Source organism: Oncorhynchus tshawytscha, linkage group LG06, assembly GCF_018296145.1.
Source record: "Oncorhynchus tshawytscha isolate Ot180627B linkage group LG06, Otsh_v2.0, whole genome shotgun sequence".
Taxonomy (NCBI): domain Eukaryota; kingdom Metazoa; phylum Chordata; class Actinopteri; order Salmoniformes; family Salmonidae; genus Oncorhynchus; species Oncorhynchus tshawytscha.
In genome coordinates, this window is record NC_056434.1 from 47815205 (window position 1) to 47835069 (window position 19865).

General features: G+C 44.6%; 1 protein-coding gene across 1 annotated transcript in view; it reads right to left on the bottom strand.

The window, feature by feature from the left end:
- Positions 1–852: 852 nt before the first annotated feature.
- Positions 853–19865, bottom strand: part of LOC112252645 (cystic fibrosis transmembrane conductance regulator-like) — a 44178-nt gene continuing 25165 nt past the window's right edge. The window contains exons 12-29 of the mRNA XM_042323330.1: positions 18786–18977; positions 15998–16092; positions 13785–13871; positions 12849–13401; positions 12222–12482; positions 11848–11976; positions 10276–10313; positions 9686–9972; positions 9370–9449; positions 9134–9284; positions 7863–8090; positions 7343–7443; positions 6540–6767; positions 5420–5575; positions 5237–5326; positions 3835–4007; positions 2562–2667; positions 853–1794 (exon numbers count right to left, since the gene is read on the bottom strand). Of these exons, the coding sequence (XP_042179264.1) occupies positions 1579–1794; positions 2562–2667; positions 3835–4007; positions 5237–5326; positions 5420–5575; positions 6540–6767; positions 7343–7443; positions 7863–8090; positions 9134–9284; positions 9370–9449; positions 9686–9972; positions 10276–10313; positions 11848–11976; positions 12222–12482; positions 12849–13401; positions 13785–13871; positions 15998–16092; positions 18786–18977 (3171 nt within the window). The 3' untranslated portion in view covers positions 853–1578. The remainder of the gene's footprint in view (positions 1795–2561; positions 2668–3834; positions 4008–5236; positions 5327–5419; positions 5576–6539; positions 6768–7342; positions 7444–7862; positions 8091–9133; positions 9285–9369; positions 9450–9685; positions 9973–10275; positions 10314–11847; positions 11977–12221; positions 12483–12848; positions 13402–13784; positions 13872–15997; positions 16093–18785; positions 18978–19865) is intronic.

Sequence of the window (19865 nt, forward strand, 5' to 3'; positions counted from 1 at the left end):
TTCTGCCCACGAGTCATGGTTCGATTAATCCATACACTGATACAAATTTCAAAGCAGCATGGTTTGTTCGCTTTATTTCGTTCAACATGTTTTTTTTTAATGAAAAGTGTTATTTTGAATGGCCATTGTTGATAAATGTACAGGAGATATTTTTGTCAACCTTTGGTGTTGATCTGTATGATGTAATGTCCTGCCTCCTTTAAGAACAAAACATTAAAACCGCACTGTTAACCCCAACAGTCCTCCACCTCGTGTCTTCTTACACCAGACTACTGGCCTGGGTACAGTATGTAGGACCTTCGACTGAGAATCTAAAACAAACGACTTATGAATGCTCTACGAAGCACTACATAGAGGCTTCACAAATCATTTCTAAGGGAAGGCGGTAACACGTCAAGACTGCAGGTGTAATTCTCTACAACGCAGGTCAAGTTAACGAGAGACATTTTTAAAAAATTGAAAACCACCTGCATTACAGGGGGGAGTTGAGAAACGCTGTCTTAACAATGACCTCGTCTTTTCTCAAAATCATTTTACAGGAAATATAATTGATTGAAATCAAACTATTCTAATGGAAAAACAAAACAATGTTATACATTTTGACATGTGTCTCTTTCCGATGGATAAGAAAGAGCCTTTTACACAAGAAAAAAATTGTCTATAGTCAGTTACGTTTCAAGGTGTCGGTACCATTTTATCGTATCGTTATAAAAACTGTTCTCCAATATCACTAAGGAGCAATGTGCCAAATAAAAAGACCAGAAAGGACAGACAAATATTTCAAGTTCCAGAAGTATAAGAGGGAGCTTGACAAATCACATTTGAAAAATAATTAAAAAATCAAATTAAATGTATGCAGAATTTGATCATTTATTTTCCTTGCTATTACCCTGCCAGGCCACCATGAAAAAGTACCTCTGGTTTCTTTAAAGTGCATACAAATAGAAACACTTGTCCATAGCATCGCCATAGCATCACCCACCATTCATTCCTGTTTTGTGTCTTTATAGCTTTGAATATAAGTTGCCCTGCGGCACAGTTTTCCTTCCAAGTCCGAACAACCATTGGGAGGGAAACTAAACTGACCTCAGATCAGTGTCTGGGCAATTTCATCCTACTCTGTATTTACAGGCAGCTTTTGAGTTTAGGGACTGTATGCTTTTTACAATCTTGTTTTAAAAAAGTATGGCCTTATATATTCAAACAAAACTGGCATTCCAATGTTCTCAAAGTGAAACAAATCTCACTCTGGAAACACCAGGATGGTGCGTTTTGATTGAACAGATCCCTGTGTGTACCAATAAGGACCGACCACCTCTCACATTCACACTCTTATCATCATCTATAGACTAGAGGCACTTGGATGAGTCGGCAGCGCATCTTTCCACGATTCCTTGCAACCTATCTCCTTGCCTCCTCAACCATATCGGAGGAAAAGGTTCAAGGTCCCTCAGGCCTACTTTTTCCCATGTGTTTTGACAAGGAGCCGAGGAGAGAGGATGCAAGGCAATGAGGAGAGTTTTCATCGAGAAAGAGCATTCCAGAAGACAAAATGGGGTCCAGTTAATCCGGGGCTCCTTAAAGATGCGTGTTCTGGACCTCGTCCTCAGCCACCTCCTGCAGGGCGGTGATCTTGGGCGGCTGGGATTGAGGGGGTCGCTTGCTGGAGTTGAGGCGGTGCAGGGGGAAGAGTTTGAGGCGCTCAGCAGCACTCATGGCCTGCTTCAGGTGGCTGGTCTCATTCAACAGCTTCTGAATGGAGTCGTACCTCTTCATAGAACTGCCCTCGATCATCTGGAGGGAGAGAGGAGTAAAACTGACGATTTGGTACATCGAAGGGTTAAAATGACACCAGGTTGTGTAATGCGGATCGAATGACATGTTTGAAGATGCTCCAGTGTCAAGCACCCAGCATCATGCCACTGTGCCTGCATTGTCACGCTGTCTGCTTGTGTGAACACAAACGCAGGTCACTTATACAGGGAGCGTGTACCAACACACACAGCCGACACCATGCCCTGAGTCATGGGACACCGTAAATCAAATATGTTGTTTATGGCGAGGCTAACAACTGGTGATGCACTGATAGAAGAATTGAATCTAAAATGGACGATATAATGTTTGTTTAAGCTAGTGGTCGGTGCTCTATTCTCACTTCTTACAGGGAAATACCAAGGGCTCTATCCAGTGTTTCCCAACCCTGGTCCTCCAGTACCCCCAACAGAACACATTTTCATTGTAGCCCTGGACAAACGCACCTCATTCAACCTATTTGAGGGCTTGATGATTAGTTGACAAGTTGAATCAGGTGTGCTTGTCCAGGGTGCCAATAAAAATGTGTACCGTTGGGGGTACTCGAGGACCAGGGTTGGGAAACACTGCTCTATTCAATCTGTATCGCTGAAGAATGTAGGTAAAGGTCATTTCCTATTGAGCAGACGAAACCGTGAATGCAGTATTTGCTAATAGAGCCGTAAATAATTTTAATAGAAGAGATAGGCAGTTAACAAAGGGTAACCTAATGCTTAAAGGGAGATAGGTGTGAGCGTGTGCGCGCTAACCAGGAAGGACTGGCACTCCAGCAGTGGTTCCACTCTGTGTTCTGACAGTATGACTGTACAGTTGGAGAACGACTGTTTCAGGGTCTTCCTCAGGACCTGCAAGGTTCTGTGAACCAGAAACAAACCAAAACGCAACCATCAGACAATGTTCTTCAGTCAACCATCAACAAACCAGAGTACACTCAATTAACCAGAGAGTTTAACAGTAGGCCTGCATACACACATATAAACACACACACACACGCGCACCGTCTCTCATTCTCCCTTCACGTACAAACTCCTTCCACTCTAGCTTCCCCAATGTGCACTTACTGCTGAGATTACTCTGAAGTAGACCAGTGTCATCAACCACCACTAATTCACTCATGACAGGCACCATTTAGCTTAAAGACCTGTGTCTTTACGTGTGGTTACACCCATTCTGTGCAAACACACACACAGTCAAAGACTTACAGTAAGTCCTGGAATTGTCACCATATGCAGCGAGACACTTAGGCTGCGTTTACACAGCCACCATAAGAACCCAATCTGATTTTCTTTCTATATCCAATCTTTTTTTCTGGACGTCCACACTGTTTTACATGTGATCCATATCGGATTTGCACATTCACACGGATGTAGCCTCAGAGGGGAGGTTGTCCTTGTAATGACTGGTCATGGGCAACAACAGAAAAACACTTCAGAGCAAACAAATCTGTTTGAGCGTCCAGACAGAGGTCGCATACGGAAGATCAGGTTTGTGTCAGGATCCAGATCCACATACTGTATGGAGGCGGTATGAATCTGAAGTCAAAGGCTGTGTTTACACAGGCAGCCCAATTATTGGCAAAAGAGCTGACCTGATCGGTCAAAAGCAATTAATGAAAAAGATCACAATTGGGCTGCCTGTGTAAACACAGCCCAAAAAAATCTGATTCCATGTGTTTTTTTGTTGTTGCTGATTACACATTAGCGAAAAGATCAGATAGGTATCAGATATGCAAATAGTTGGCAAAAGATCTGAATTGGGCTGCCTGTGTAAATGCAGCCTCATACAAAACACCAGAGGAGGCTGGTGAGGGGGAGACGGCTCGTAATAATTCATGGAATGGAGTCAATGGAATGATATCAAACACATGCAAACCAGGTGTTTGACGTGTTGGAGACCATTCTATTCATTCCGTTCCAGCCATTACTCACTTAAAGTGCCACTAGCCACCACTGGCACATAACACTTATCTTCCATGTCCAACACGCACTCTCTCGCTTTCTCTCGCTCACTCTCTCCTCTTACATGGGGTCGAGGAAGGCGCTGGGTTCGTCCAGCAGCAGTATGCGGGCCTTGCTGAGGATGGAGCGGGCCAGACACATGAGCTGCTTGTGTCCGTTACTCAGGACGTAACCCCCATCCTCCAGCTGGAAGTCCAGCTTGTCTGGGAACTGCTCTATCACGGACTTCAGACCCACCTGGACAACACATAGGACCGGAAACACCGGAGGATCTCAATCAATCAAATAAACAATCAACCAATCAAATGAAATGCACTGACTCAGTGGACACCAACGGACCTCCGTAGGCAGGGCAAAACAGGTGACATGGAGTCTGATGTGGATTTCAGGTTAGTTCTACACACCGTCATTGTAAGCAAATACGGTGCGTGCGTTAGGTGATCAATTTATAGGAGAGCAACTTCACATGCGCTATGGTCACAGAGTCAAGCCGAAGCAGACTTGCATGTGACTCCTGTTTCCCGCCTGGCAGTGGTTACTATGCAACTACCAGTATGGTGTGGCTATGGTGGCACCGTCACTGCCCTGCTGACACACACGAACACAGCAGCGCCTTACCATCAGCATAGCATGTCAGAACGAGGTTACTACGGCATGGTAGGAAAGGGGTCAGCGGGACTCTCTGCAGTGTACAGACAGAAGGACGCTCAGACAGACAGGAGAAAGGTGAAGAGAGAGGGAGGACAGTGATAGAGGGGACCTGTTGTGATTGAGGCTAGAGTTAGGGTTGAACCGGGATGTGGATATAAAGCTAGGGTTAGGGCTGTGGGTTAGGATTGAACTGGAATGTAGACGTGAAGCTAGGGTTAGGGCTGTGGGTTAGGATTGAGGGTAGGGTTAGGGTTGAACCGGGATGTGGATATAAAGATAGGGTTAGGGCTGTGGGTTAGGGTTGAGGGTAGGGTTAGGGTTGAACTGGAATGTAGACGTGAAGCTAGGGTTAGGGCTGTGGGTTAGGGTTGAGGGTAGAGTTGAACTGGAATGTGGACGTGAAGCTAGGGTTAGGGCTGTGGTTGAAGTTTACGGTTGGGGGAAGGGTTAGGGTTGAACTGGAATGTGGATGTGAAGCTAGGGTTAGGGCTGTGGTTGCTGGGTTAGGGCTGTGGTTGAGGGTTAGGGTTGAACTGGAATGTGGACGTGAAGCTAGGGTTAGGGCTGTTGTTGAGGGTTATGGCTGTTGTTGAGGGTTAGGGCTGTTGTTGAGGGTTAGGGCTGTTGTTGAGGGTTAGGGCTGTTGTTGAGGGTTAGGGCTGTTGTTGAGGGTTAGGGCTGTTGTTGAGGGTTAGTGCTGTGGTTGAGGGTTAGGGCTGTGGTTGAGGGTTAGGGTGGAACAGGGATGTGGACATGAAGCTAGGGTTAGGGTTAGACCGGAGACCAGTGTGACTGATGTGAATGTCGTGTCTCACCTCCTCAGCCACACACCACAGTTCCTCGTCACTGTAGCGAGCGTGTGGATCCAGGTTCATACGGAATGTACCAGTCAGGATGAAGATTTTCTGTCCAGAAAATCAGATTAGGGCATACATTCACCATAGCAAAAATACCAATGAACATCTGAGCACTAAGTCTAGTTGCGGGGTGGTATTTACCTGTGGCACCACGCCGAAGGCTTTCCTCCAGGTCTGTAGGGTGACCGAGTTCCAGGAGACCCCATCGATGGAGATCTCTCCGTCTGTAGAGGCCAGCCGCAGGAGGGCCGATAGCAGGGTGCTCTTTCCTGAGCCCGTCCTCCCCAACACACCCACCTACACACAAAGCAATGAACATCCACCCGGTTCAAATATCCTCCTACAGTGCCGACACAAAGCAACACAGTATTCCGATTATGTCCCTAAAATGTAGAGTACAGATCTTGAGCCAGCATTTCTACCATGATTAACCAACACTATGTGGAACGGGAGACTACTGTAGAATTAGTATTGGGGAGTAGTGAACTACATGTAGTTCAACCAGTAATTGAACTTGCAGTAGCTTGGTGGTAGTTCAAATAAACTTAAATCTCGTTAGTGTTTTCAGTAGTTAATTGCTTTTTTTTGAGGAGCTAACTACTGGAAATACAAAAATAAGAGAAGATATGGGTGAAATAGGCCAGAATTTCCTTTATTTTTCGGCATCAGACCTGCCTAATTCTCACTTGAAACATAGTTGTGTTTAAAAGGATAGACGACACATTCTGTTTACATCTGACTCCAGATCTGTTCTTCTGATTGTTAGCCGATGACGTTTCAGATTTAGATATGCATATTTTCCAGGAAGTAGTTTTGATGTAGTGAACTACTTTTTCGAAGTAACGTTTGTTAAGTCAACTATATTCTTCTTAAGGGTAGATTTAGCGTAGCTTAACTTCTTTCAGTGAGAAGTAATTGGTAACTTGGTAAACTATATTTCCAGAGTAGCTTCCAAAACACTGTGTAGAACCACTCTCCCACAGGCCAGAGCATCAGTGAGTTAGGCATTAACGGGAAGCTTTAGCTAATGGCTAGGGCGGTAGGCTAAAGTGCTGACACTAAGGTAGTCTCCCTCAGGCCTCGTTACTAGGAACTGTATCTATCCTAATTACCTCTCAAGACATACCACAGGGAGTCTGAGTCTCTCTAGCCTCCTAACAGCCCGAGAGAGATTCATATACTGAATTCCCCGCCTGAGAGCAGGACCATCAGCCCCTCATCAGCCACACGCAGGCACGCACGCACACAGAGAGTGACCTACACTCTGTCCTCCTTCCACAGTGAAGGAGAGGTCCTGCAGGACGGAGCGTCCAGCCTCTGTGTATTTGACGGTCAGTCCTTGGACGTCCATGTGGCCCTGATTGGGCCAGCAGTCCTGGGCGTGGGGGTTGTCGATCACCAGGTCTGTTCCTTTACCACCTCCACCGCTGGGTCTGGGCTCCTCTTGAGGCAGGTCGATGAACTTGAAGACCCGGTCTACCGATCGCATCTGGGGGAATAGGGGATGGAGAGATAAGAGCGATTGGAGGGAGTTGTGTGTACGTGCTGTGCACTTGTCATGAGAGAATAACAAACAATCTGTAAATAAGTACATGTGTGTTACCTACTACCCTGCAATGTGTGACGGTATGTTTGAGTAGTGAGCTCCCCTCCCTGGTTAACGAGTTCTATTCCCACATAGTAGTGTCAGTCAGTCTGGCAATAACAGTGAGTGTTTCCTCTCACTCTGTGAGCACGAGGAGAACTACATGTCCTGCACTGTGATTAGAAGAATCACGGAGCCTGACCGCAGCTCATTTCAACAGCAACAATACATATGCACACACACACACACCCACACACACACACACACACACACACACAGGAGAACTGAATATACTCTTACCGAACAATAAAACAAGTAGAGTATCCCGCACAAGCAAAGCCAAGGAGATTCATTTTTCATGGAGCGTGTGATTGTGTTACTGATGACTGACCACGGGTAATGTGGTATGTGAATGCAAATACACATCTATCTGCCGTGATGCTAGTGATGATTGATCCAAACTGTGTGTGTGTACATACCAGTCCGTCCACAGTGATGCTGGTAATGACAGCCCATTGGAACGTCCCAAGGATGAGCATGGCTAAGGCCACGATGATGCCAATCTCCCCAGGCTTGTCCTCTGTGGAATACATACACACACTATCAATGGGCAGTCAGCAGTCACACACATTATCAATGGGCAGTCAGCAGTCACACACACCCACACACAGCGCAGTCAGCAGTATCACAAACAAAGTGTCACGCATGCAGTCACACACTGGTAATAGCACACTTCATTTGCATCCTGATGTTATACACACACAAACGCACAGATATTAATGAAAGCGAACGCTGTCAAATTACCTCTAAATTCACTCCCAACATAAAACACTGTGGTCCATTGAGACATTCTACAGGTGCATGCAAACATACTGGCATTTATGCAGGTCGAAAGTAAATATGTGTACATGCAATGCAATCAGCATCTCCTGACTATGTCCCAAACGTATTTCTAAGCTGTCAAAATGGGGTGTGTGTCTGTCTGTCTGTGTCACTCACGGTTGGTTCCCACGGCGATGAAGACTGCGGCTGAGAAGAAGAAGACGAAGATGATGTCACAGCGGAAGAGGAACCATCGCAGCGTTGCGAGGTAGTGGAACCAGGTGGCCGTGTGGGTGTTCAGGGCCTTGTGGAACAACGTCTCAAAGTAGGACTGACGACCAAATGCACGTATAGTCCACAGACCCTTCAGAGAGATGATGAGGTGGGAGAATATTGGGCTACGGGCTGAGAGGAGGAGGAATGAGAGAAACAGAGTGAGGAAGAGAGAGATGAGAAAAGAGTTTGTAGAAGAAGAAGAGAAAAAGTAGAGAAAGAGAGAGAGAGAGAAAGAGAGAGAGAGAGAGAAAGAGAGAGAGAGAAAGAGAGGAGGCAAGAGAGAGAGAGAGAGAGAGAAAGAGAGAGAGAGAGAAAGAGAGAGAGAGAGAGAGAGAAAGAGAGAGAGAGAAAGAGAGAGAGAGAGAGAAAGAGAGGAGGCAAGTAGAGAGATAACGAATGGAGAGATGCAGGAAGGGGGAGAGAAGAGAAACACAGAAGCATTAGTCAATCACTCACAGGAGGTCCGACACAATATCTATGTACTTCTTCACCAAAACGCATGGTTGATGTGGACTTGTTGACGGAATTTCAATTCACTTCCTGGCCCCAACCCTGACTTACAGTACGCCACATAAGCTACAAAACATCAGAGTTTACGTCATCGAAAAGTTGCCGTTGGGGGTTAACTGTGTGTTTCGTCTAGTTGTGCATTGGGAGACAGGGAGAGAGTTTTGTCCTTTTGGGGACAGTGAGTCTGTGTGTGTTCAGTGAGGGACCGTGAGAGAGCGATGCCAGGATGGAGCCAGAGGAAATCCCTGATCACGTTTTCTCTCTCCATGGCCATCGGCGACACACTCGGAATGACAGGATCAGGAGGAGTAATGTCGGAATGTCCCAAGACCCGGCACGAACAACACACACACACACACACACACACACACACACACACACACACACACACACACACACACACACACACACTTCTTTCTCACTAAGTAAGTTAGGGGGAATGTATGGAATGTTTTCAGAGTGTTGGGAATTGTTGTGGTGAGGGAGAATGTATAACCGTTACTTTGTTCGGCTCCTTGCACAGTACAATGTAACTTCTGGATCTGCCCATCTTTCTCGCCAATCAAGATTAATCACGCACACCTCCAGTACTTGAGAGTTCCCCATCCCCAGCCCCAGGTTAACCTGTCAAGAGCCCCACCCAATCCCCCTCCCAGTCTCACCCTCAGCCTCCAGTTGTTTGAGCTGCTGTCCCGTACGCAGAAAGTACTTCCTCAGAACCACGAATATGACGGCCAATGGGATCGCGGCAATGAAGATGTACGGCCTCATGATGGACACAGTGAATATGGCACCCAGCACGATCAGAGTTAACTGGAGGGAGAGAATAGGAAAGAGTCAGAGAGAGAGAGAGAGAGACAGATAGAGACTGAGACGGGCAGAGCAGACAGTCACCTACCTGGATGAGGTCAAACAGTGCAAGGGGAAGCATGTCGTCGATGGTGGCCATGTCTTTGGTGAACCTGTTCATGATCCGACCTAAAGTGCAGGGCAGAAAACCACATGCATGGAATTGACTGCCGCTGGTGGTCGTACTGACTAACTGAAAGGCTGACAGACTGACTGACTGATGTATAGGCTGTGAGGTTGTATGGACAACTGACTGATAAGTTAGCCATTAAAGTGTTCAGACACCGGTAGATGCATGTACACTATGTGTCTACAGCTGATGCATAACCCTTGGTTAAGCCCGGGGTTTCAGCAGCTGCGCTCACCAGTCTTCATAGTGTTGAGTACAGCCATGGGGGCCCTGAGCACAGCGGTCAGCATCTGTTCATGCAGCCTCTTGGACACGGTCAGTAAAGTGTGGACCAATGGCAGGCCTCTGAAGAACCCCAGCGCCAGAACGCTCTCCGACGTAGCCACGTAGATGTAGATGATGTAATAGGCGCTGGTCGGCGTGACGATGACTGGCTTTTGGACGGCGGGCGACGAGGCGTTGGCGTGTTGCTGGTCTACGAAGTTAGGCGCCGACGGGTTGGCCTCCTCTGTCCAGATCTTACTGGGAGGGAGAGAAGCAAGCACAATGGTTGCAATGGTATCTGAATGGTGGTCTTTTGTCTGAGTACTGTACTTTGTATTGGGCTGTTTATATGTTATCGGGCTGATCTTGGGGTCTTGTGGTGAATACTACTTGTTCACAATTGATCGTAGGCTGATGTTAAACATGTATTGCAAATGTTTATCAGCACAGCATTACGACAGCATTTTCTAAACTGCAGAGGGGGTTCTTGCTGTTATTTTGTGGGGTTTCCTCTACCATTATCTTCTGTAGAATGAATATTACACATAAAAATAAACTTACTCTGTGATAAGAAATATCCCCAGGACAGAGCCAGCAACCTACAACACACGGCAAACACAGTTAGACTGAGGGTGGCACCTTGCATTGTAATTAAATTGTCAACAGGCAATATAATTAGGCAATTATGTTCCAACAGAGACCCTGTAGTAGAAAGAGGAGGAAGGGAAGTGCTACTAAAGGTACACAAAAGTACATTTTGGGACACAGAAGGTGCTCTTTGGTAAAAGGGGTGAATCGGTCATCAAAAAGAAAGGAGGACCAAGGCACTCTTCATATAATTGATTGAAATGCCTTTATTTGTATGGCATGTTCAATAGAAACAAAGTTGTAAAAATGTAAAACGTTGTTTCTATTGAACATGCCATACAAATAAAGGCATTTTTTATTTTTGAGAGACCCTGTAGTCTCGCACTACGTCACTCCGTATTCTCGTTCAAGAATTCCAGAAAGGCTGGAGTTGAGGTTAGGGGTCTCTAATACAGTATTGTTATGGGTTAATATAGAATCTTCCCTTCATACTGTATTGTTATTGGTTAATATAGAATCTTCCCTCTAATACAGTATTGTTATGGGTTAATATAGAATCTTCCCTCTAATACAGTATTGTTATTGGTTAATATAGAATCTTCCCTCTAATACAGTATTGTTATTGGTTAATATAGAATCTTCCCTTCTAATACAGTATTGTTATTGGTTAATATAGAATCTTCCCTGTAATACAGTATTGTTATTGGTTAATATAGAATCTTCCCTTCATACAGTATTGTTATTGGTTAATATAGAATCTTCCCTTCATACTGTATTGTTATTGGTTAATATAGAATCTTCCCTGTAATACAGTATTGTTATTGGTTAATATAGAATCTTCCATTTTATACAGTATTGTTATGGGTTAATATAGAATCTAATAGGGCAATTTTCTTCCCCTTAATCATATTACAACTTTTACCAGTTGAATGTGGACACAGATAAAACTTTTTTGCATTACAATTTTTCAGAAATATTTGATTAAAATAAGCAAATTATATGATTTCTCATTAAATATGCACCTATCTGCATTTCATGCATATCCACTTTTTCCAGACACTGGATGAAGTCAGCCTGCTTTAATTTTGCTAAGACATTCCATGACCGAACTTATACATAGCAGATTGTGGACAAATACTTTTTTCTATCTCTAAAATACTAAAGAAAGGTACGTAAAATATTGGCCATATATCACAACCCCCCGAGGTGCGTTATTGCTATTATAAACTGGTTACCAACGTAATTAGAGCAGTAAAAATAAATGTTTTGTCATACCAGTGGTGTACGGTCTGATATACCACGGCTGTCAGCCAATCAATCATAAAGGGAAATCAGAAACGAGTATTCAACAATGGCGTAGCATATATATATATATAAAGTATATAGTTCCTCTCCATTGCACATCATCCATTGTAAATTGTTTATACATCCGTATCATGCATAAAAGGTGATTCTGATTCCCTCTAATACAGTACTTTTATTGTTTAGTATAATATCTCCAAGACAGGTATTATCTAATGCTATCATTTAATACTGTTTCTTTACCTCTACGGCGAAGATGAGGAAGATGAAGATGAGGACGTAGACGAGGTTCCTGTTGGTGAAGATGTAACGCAGGTAGGTGTTCCACGACGTCGTGTCAAACACGTTCTCGCGCTCATCTGCAAAGCATTGCTGCAAACAGACAAAAGATGTGTGTCGAATGAAACACTCGAACCTAGCTGTTCTTAGTGTTTTGTCTTCAAATGTCTCGGGTTCAAACACTGGTGCACTTTCGGTGACGTCCCCTGGGCTATTCCTTGACCCTAACCCTAAACTTAACCTTTACGCTAACCTCCATGTGCTCATGAAGACCAGCAGTTACAGAGGAAAACATCCAACCTGCCTTGAACCCAACCAGCTCCCTTCACCGAACCTACCTCCATATCCTGCTCGTCCACATCCTCGCTGATGTCATAGACACTATCTTTGGACAGGCGTCGTGCGTAGATGTCCAGCTCAGAGGCCAGCTCGCACTGCGGCGTGATGGACAGCTTCTTCCTGAAAGACGTCTGGAGCTGCTCCCTCCTGCCCTCCACCCGGGCGTTGGTGATGAACTGCAGCACAGACTGGCGGCGCTGCCCGCTCAGGTGCTGCAGGCCATGATGGTACTGGTTCCCCCGTGGCAGCGACTCTTCAACCTACAATAAATAATAATATAACATATGCCATTTAGCAGATGCTTATTAGCAGACACCTCATTTAGCAGATGCACCTGCAATCAAATCAATGGATCAGTCAGATGCACGGGACACAGCATCGTAGTGTACACAGTGCAATGAAATGCTTAGTTGAAATGCGAGCTCTCCTCTCAAACAGTAGAAAAACAGCGCAATAAGAATACTTTGAACCGGTTCCCCAGACTCAAACTAAGCGTAGTCCTGGACTAAAAAGTATTTTCATCAGAGATTCTCCATTGAAAGCATTGCTTTGTCCAGGACTAAGCTTAGTCTGTGTGCAAGAAACCTCCCCTCAGTCAAAGAAGATAAGTAGAGAAGCAGCCTCACCTGATCGTCCTCGGGCACCACTGAGAACTTCCTCTCTGACAGCTCTCGCACGGCATCCTCGATAGTGGTGGACCCGGGTGGAGGAGCCTGGGCTTTCTGGGATCCCGCACCGATGAAGGAGAATTTACGGGCCGGCGCTAACGGATTAAGGATAAGTGACTGTTTACGTTTTTCCGCTGCTATGAGACCGTCGCCCCCGGCAATGGTGATGGCTTGAGGACCATTGTTTGTACAGATGATCGGTGGCGGGGGCTGGCGGAAGGACTGGTGGATGGGTTCGGGGCCACGGAAGACGGCGGATTCATCGATAGAGACACGTCGGAGGGTCTCGGTGAGGATGGAGCTGCGGCGTTCGGCATTGATGTTGTCGTAGGCCTCCAGGCCCAGGAGCAGGGAGCTGAAGTCTGGTCTCTTGGCCTGCAGCTCAGAGAAGGAGCCGTAGAAGTAACACACTCCGTTGTGAAGCAGAAGGATCTTGTCCGCTCTCTTCAGGTGCTCCAGCTTACTAGTGACCACGATGCGAGTCTTGGAAGACATCAGTTTACACAGACACCTGGCAGGAGAAAATACATGTATCCTTTGTTTTAGTTTATCAAACTTTACTTTAGGCATTTCTGTTCAATCATGTGCTTGCCCTCATTTCTGGGTGGGAAGATGCTGATAACACAAACATGAGAAATTAGACCAAAGGTCATGAATGTCAGACAGGAAGTTACATTTCCACGAAAAGCCCTTTGATCGACCAAAATAACATCTCACCAACTAACCCAAGTTGTCACTAGGTCAAACACAACAAGAAAGACACAACCTTGACCTTAACCTTCTCTCCTCTCCTTAACCATTCACCCTGCTCATTCCACCCAGCCCAGACCAACCCTCCCCCATCCTCCAGGCCCCGGCCAATATGAAAGCCTCAGTGTTGAGCCACAGACAGACCTCTCAAAGATCTCTTTCTCAGTCACAATGTCCAGGTGGGTAAAAGGTGAATCCAGTAGGTAGAGGTCGGCGTCTTTATACACAGCTCTGTAATAGCACACACAAACACACAGAGAAACAAACACACGGAAACGTGAATGGGAAAAAAGTCATAAATTAAACAGGCCTGTAAATGAGGAAGTTAAGTCCCTGTGGGATTCAACTCTGTTTAAGTGATACATTTACTATGACAATATAGCCAAACTGACAAATGTGTATTTTGTTAAGTGGGAGAAAATGGGCACCCAATACAATAAAACCAATAAATAATGAATGTCGGAACATTGGAATATACAGTACCAGTGAAAAGTTTGGACACACCGACTCATTCAAGGGTTTTTCTTTATTTTCACTATTTTATACCTTATAGAATAATAGTGAAAATTTCAAAACTATGTAATAACACATATAGTAACTTAAAAAAGTGTTCAAAATATACAAATCAAAATATATTTTATATTTGAGATTCCTCAAAGTAGCCAGCCATTGCCTTGATGACAGCTGTGCACAATCTTGGCATTCTCTCAACCAGTTTGATGGGGTAGTCACCTGGAATGCATTTCAATTAAAAGGTGTGCTTTCTTAAAAGTTAACTTGTGGAAGTGGCATCAAGGCAATGGGTGGCTACTTTCTAGAATATCAAATATAAAATATATTTTGATTTATTTCACACTTTTTTGCTTACTACATGATTCCATATGTGTTATTTCATAGTTTTGATGTATTCATTATTATTCTACAACATAGAAAATTGCAAAAATAAAGAAAACAAATAAAACAAATTAGATCATAGAACACCACAGTTACAGGAGCTGAACTAACAGTCAAATGAAGAAAATAATAATAATATTGATTCGGTAGTAATCATCTTTTCATAGGGCATTATGACCATTAGGATGCACTATCCATGCATACATTGTCCCGTAACAGCAGTCTCGTGGGCAAAACAACACAAGATGCATTCTGCCTTCAAGAGTATCAAAATCAAATCCATTTTCTTTTGTCACATGCGCCGAATACAACAGTGAAATGCTTACTTACAAGCCCTTAATCAGCAATGTAGTTTTAAGAAAAATAAGTGTTAAGTAAAAAATATTGAACAAATAATTAAAGAGCAGCAGTAAAATAACAGTTGTGAGGCTATTTACAGGGGGTACCGGTACAGAGTCAATCAATATGCGGGGGCACCGGTTAAGGTAATTGAGGTAATATGTACATGTACTGTAGGGGGGTCAATGCAAATAGTCTTGTTAGCCATTTGTTTAGCTGTTCAGGAGTCTTATGGCTTGGGGGTAGAAGCCTGTTTAGAAGCCTCTTGGACCTAGACTTGGTGCTCCCATACCGCTTGCCATGCGGTAGCAGAGAGAACAGTCTATGACTAGGGTGGCTGGAGTCTTTGACTGTTTTTAGGGCCTTTCTCGGACACCGCCTGGTATAGAGGTCCTGGATGGCAGGAAGCTTGGCCACAGTTATGAACTACCCTCTGTAGTGCCTAGTGGTCAGAGGCCGAGCAGTTGCCATACCAGGCAGTGATGCAACCGAGGATAGGCCTGGCCAGTATCCTCGCCCTCTGACCTCCACTTAGGGTCACCCCTCCCTGCATAAGGATCGTCTACACCATGCTCTCGATGGTGTAGAACTTTTTGAGGATCTGAGGACCCATGCCGAATCTTTTCAGTCTCCTGAGGAGGAATAGGCTTTGTTGTGCCTTCTTCACGACTGTCTTGGTGTGTTTGGACCATGATAGTTTGTTGGTGATGTGGACACCAAGGATCTAGAAGCTCTCAACCTGCTCCACTACAGCCCTGTCGATGAGAATTGGGGTGTGCTCGGTTCTCCTTTTCCTGTAGTCATGTCACATTCCATTGACATTTCCATTATAGAAAGTACTGTAAGTATCGGAATATACACGATCCATGTATACACATAACAGCAGTCTCATGGGCAAAACAACACAAGATGCATTCTTCCTTCAAGAGAATTATGTCACATTCCACTGACATTTCCGTGCTATAGCATTTCAAAGCCATAACACGAGTAATGACTTTTAATAAAATCAACCACAGCGGTCTGCCAAGTACCGTATGTTATATATCTTCAGTGTTGAATGAGTGTTTCCACAGGTCGTACATGCTGAGAGACAGGTGTGTGTGTGTGTGTGCACCAGTACGTACCTGGCCAGGCCTATCCTCGCCCTCTGACCTCCACTTAGGGTCACCCCTCCCTCCATAAGGGGCGTCTTGTCTTTCTCCGGCAGCAGGGCCAGATCCTGAGGGGAGAGCAGGGGAGGGTTAGATAAATGTTTGAGACATAGACATAGACATGCACACCCACACACAAAAACAGAAACATGAAAGGTAGGGGAATTGGAATGTCAAAGCAGTAGTAAATGTATCAGGGAAAACAAAGAGAAAAGTTCTGTGTTAGTAGACATAACAGACTGAAATGTCAGCTACAAAAATATAAACAAACAGTTTGTTTATGTCATTTACTCCTGAAAAAAGGTGGTTAACAAACTGGGCACTGACTCAGTTCAACATCCCCTAGTTTTTCAGTCAAGTGTTTAAATGTGAAATAAAATAACCTGGGGCCTGGTTAAAAGATGATCTAAAGTACCGTGTGACAGTTATACAAATGAGTTTTGCAAATCCAATTACTTTTTCATATTGGTATATAGCTGCAAAGCAATCAAATCACATGTACTTAAAGCTGCAGTTACGGCTTTGAAGTACAGTAGCTGAAAGACAGAAAGGTGGAATTTCAAAAGTCTAATTCCACCACATCAAACATACCAAACAAGATACACTGAAACATCGAAAGAGTATGAAAAACTTCACAAATGCCCACTAAAAAACAACTTGTCATTTAGAAAACATCGATATGAGTCAGAAACATGTACTCTATTGTCAAAATTGACTACAAAGGTTAAATAGGATTTTTTGATAAAATATCGTTTTGTGAGACTTGTGGTCGTGACTGCATCGCAACGTAAGGTTGGGTTTGTTTCAAATCTGCCCACATGCCCACAGTAGGCAACGCACAAGTAATCATCAATTTGGAGTGCAGCTGCAATCAACCCGATCATAATGCCTGTGGTAAATTTGGATTGACTATGGGACTAGTTAGGGATAATAACACAATGTACATGGGACAATATGTTAAAATTTGTTAAACATGTTATAATTTGTTAAAACAAAATATAAATTGTAGAAATTCATATACAAATATTGAAAACATTTAAGGAGAAAACTCTAAGGTGTGAACAAAATAGTGTCTCATTTATATTGTGTAATAATTTATTGATGGCTCCTAACTAGCCCCGGAGCGAGTCAAACCAACTTTGCCACTGTTGCACACCCGCCAGCTGAAGCTAATGTGAAAATCACAACCCGAAACCAACTCACGTTTGAATTCAGTCATGGCCGCTAGCATTAATTTTTGTAATGAACCAAATCTAAAAACGAGGCCAAATCAGGAAGTGCAGTCGCCCTTTAATAGCTAGATGATTTCAAACACAAATGTCTGAAACATGTAAACCAACATGTGAAAGAATGAATTTAGTCATACATAAAACCTACCTTTATAAACGCTACTTCTGCTATCCAAACGGAAGGCATTGGGAATTAAGTTCAGAGGTTGTTTAACAGGTCGTAAAACACAGCAAGTGGAGAAAAGGCACCGTGTCTCACACTGACAAAAAAAAGCGTGGCTAGCGCTACAAGCTAACTATTCTCTCACCATAAACCTTGGTTCTGGGTGCTGAGATTACAAGCTAGCTAACTGTTGACGTGCAAAATGATTGGGGTTTACAAGAAACAGCCCAACCATGATCATTTTCTGGTCCTAGGAGAGGTCGAAAAATAGACTGGAGCATGATCACACAGTCTGATACGTCTGGGAACACAGATGTCTTTCACAGGTGTCTCTTTATCCTCTCTGTCTCAGACCACGTATACCAGATTGCTTTTGTCATATTCTCTTTTGGGAGATGGAATATTCATGACTCCTCTGAAGTCACTCAGTTGTTGAGAGTTTGGATGCAGGTGAACATTACACAGTTACATAAGAGTTGAAAGGTCAGGTCAAAAGGTGCTCATTGGGAGCTGTCAAAGGGTTAAAAAAATAGGTGCATACAGTAGTGTTTGCTTCGAAACAGGCAACGGCACACTTAGGCCTAGCACGTGGCACATCATCAGAGCTGTTCCGTAACGTCTTTTGTAACAGCCTTTTTCAACGCAGCGGTTTACTTCGCACTTATTGGGGGGCGGGCTGGCGCAGATTTCAAACAGTGCCTCAAGATGCCTCAGGTAACACACCATCCAATTGATCTGCGCCAAATCATCAATACCCCCAGGGCATGAGCGGTGCCAGTGTGCCACTAATCATTTTCACGCCTTCTCAGTGGTCTAACAATAAATGCTACTGCATAGTAGCTCTGTTGCAGAGTTTTCTGGTCAGGTCACGTACACAGAGATAGACAGAAACACAGATTGACAATGAATGCTCTAGTCTAGTCTACATCCATGCTTGTGACTGAGCAAGCTGATATTCCATCCCAATGACATAATGTGGGGTGTCCATGGCAACGGGAGTGTCAGGGACAGTAATCCAGTGACACACTATGACATCTTAACTCCTCACAAAGGCTCCTGGGTAGACAGCCAGGTGGAACATATGAGTCAAGGGAGGAAAAGAGAACAGGGCTAGGAATGAGAGATGAGCAAGAGGACATGGGGAGGTAAAGAGAGTAGAAGAAAAAAAAAATCTGGTAAAAAGAGGGGAGAAAAATATTTTTTTAAATGAACGTGGACGGAAATAAAGCAAAGACAGAGGAAAGCAGAAGTAGAGAAACATCCACCACGAGAACGTCAAAGACCATACCTGAGACCAAAACAATTCTAACCAAGCTAACAGCCGACAGACAATACGACAGAGCGACAGCATATTTCCCTCCATCCGTACCTCCTCCAGCTGACAGGCCTTGATGACAGAGGTGTAGCGGAACTCGTCGTAGGTCAGGCCAAACAGGATGTTGTCACGGATGGTTCCGGGCATGATCCAGGAGGTCTGGGGGGAGAAGGAGATCCGCCCACTGTGTCTGATCTTCCCCTCTGACGGGACCAGCTCCCCCAGGATCATCATCAGTAGGGAACTCTGGGGTGGGGGGGGCACAATATCCGAAGCGTCGAGCACAATACATGTGATGGGGTAAAATTGTGTGTTGATTTTTTTGGGGGGAAGTAATTCCCAGCACCATAAATGAGATAAGCTTGGTGGTGTGTGTTAATCCTGTTGTGAAGGGAAGAAATGTCAGAACACCTCTGAACACTATGGAGTAAAAATATGCAGAGAGGCGAGAGATACTGTATATGTGCATCCCTAATCTATGTACGCCCTGGAGAGAGTGGAATAATAATGTATTCTATGATATGCTATCCATTTCAGCTCACCGGGGGAAGGGATGGCGTGTAACTGTAGGCAGGGGGGCAGACACTCATCTCCAAACCTCGGTTTGACTGCACTTTATAGCACCAGTAGAGGTGGAATTGAGGCATAGACACGAAGTGAGATATTTATAATATTAAGTCTTTCACTTTGTCTCAACATGTAATATATCTCAATCACATGAGGCTGGTGGCACCTTAATCGGGGAGGAGAGGCTCCTGGTAATGTCTGGAGCGGAATAGGTGGAATTGTATCCGATACATCAAACACATGGTTTCCATGTGTTGGATGCCTCTCTATTTGCTCGATTCCAGACATTGGCACCGTCATAGGGTGCCACCTTTCCAACAACTCAGTTCATCGTATTTCTGCCCTGGTTGAGCTGCCCCGGTCAACTATAAGTGCTGTTATTGTGAAGTGGAAATGTCTAGGAGCAACAACGGCTCAGCTGCGAAGTGGTAGGCCACACAAGCTCACAGAAGGGGACCACTGAGTGCTGAAGCGCACAGCGCGTAAATATCGTCTGTCCTCGGTTGCAACACCCACTACAGAGTCCAAAACTGCCTCTGGAAGCAACTTCAGCACAACTGTTCGTTG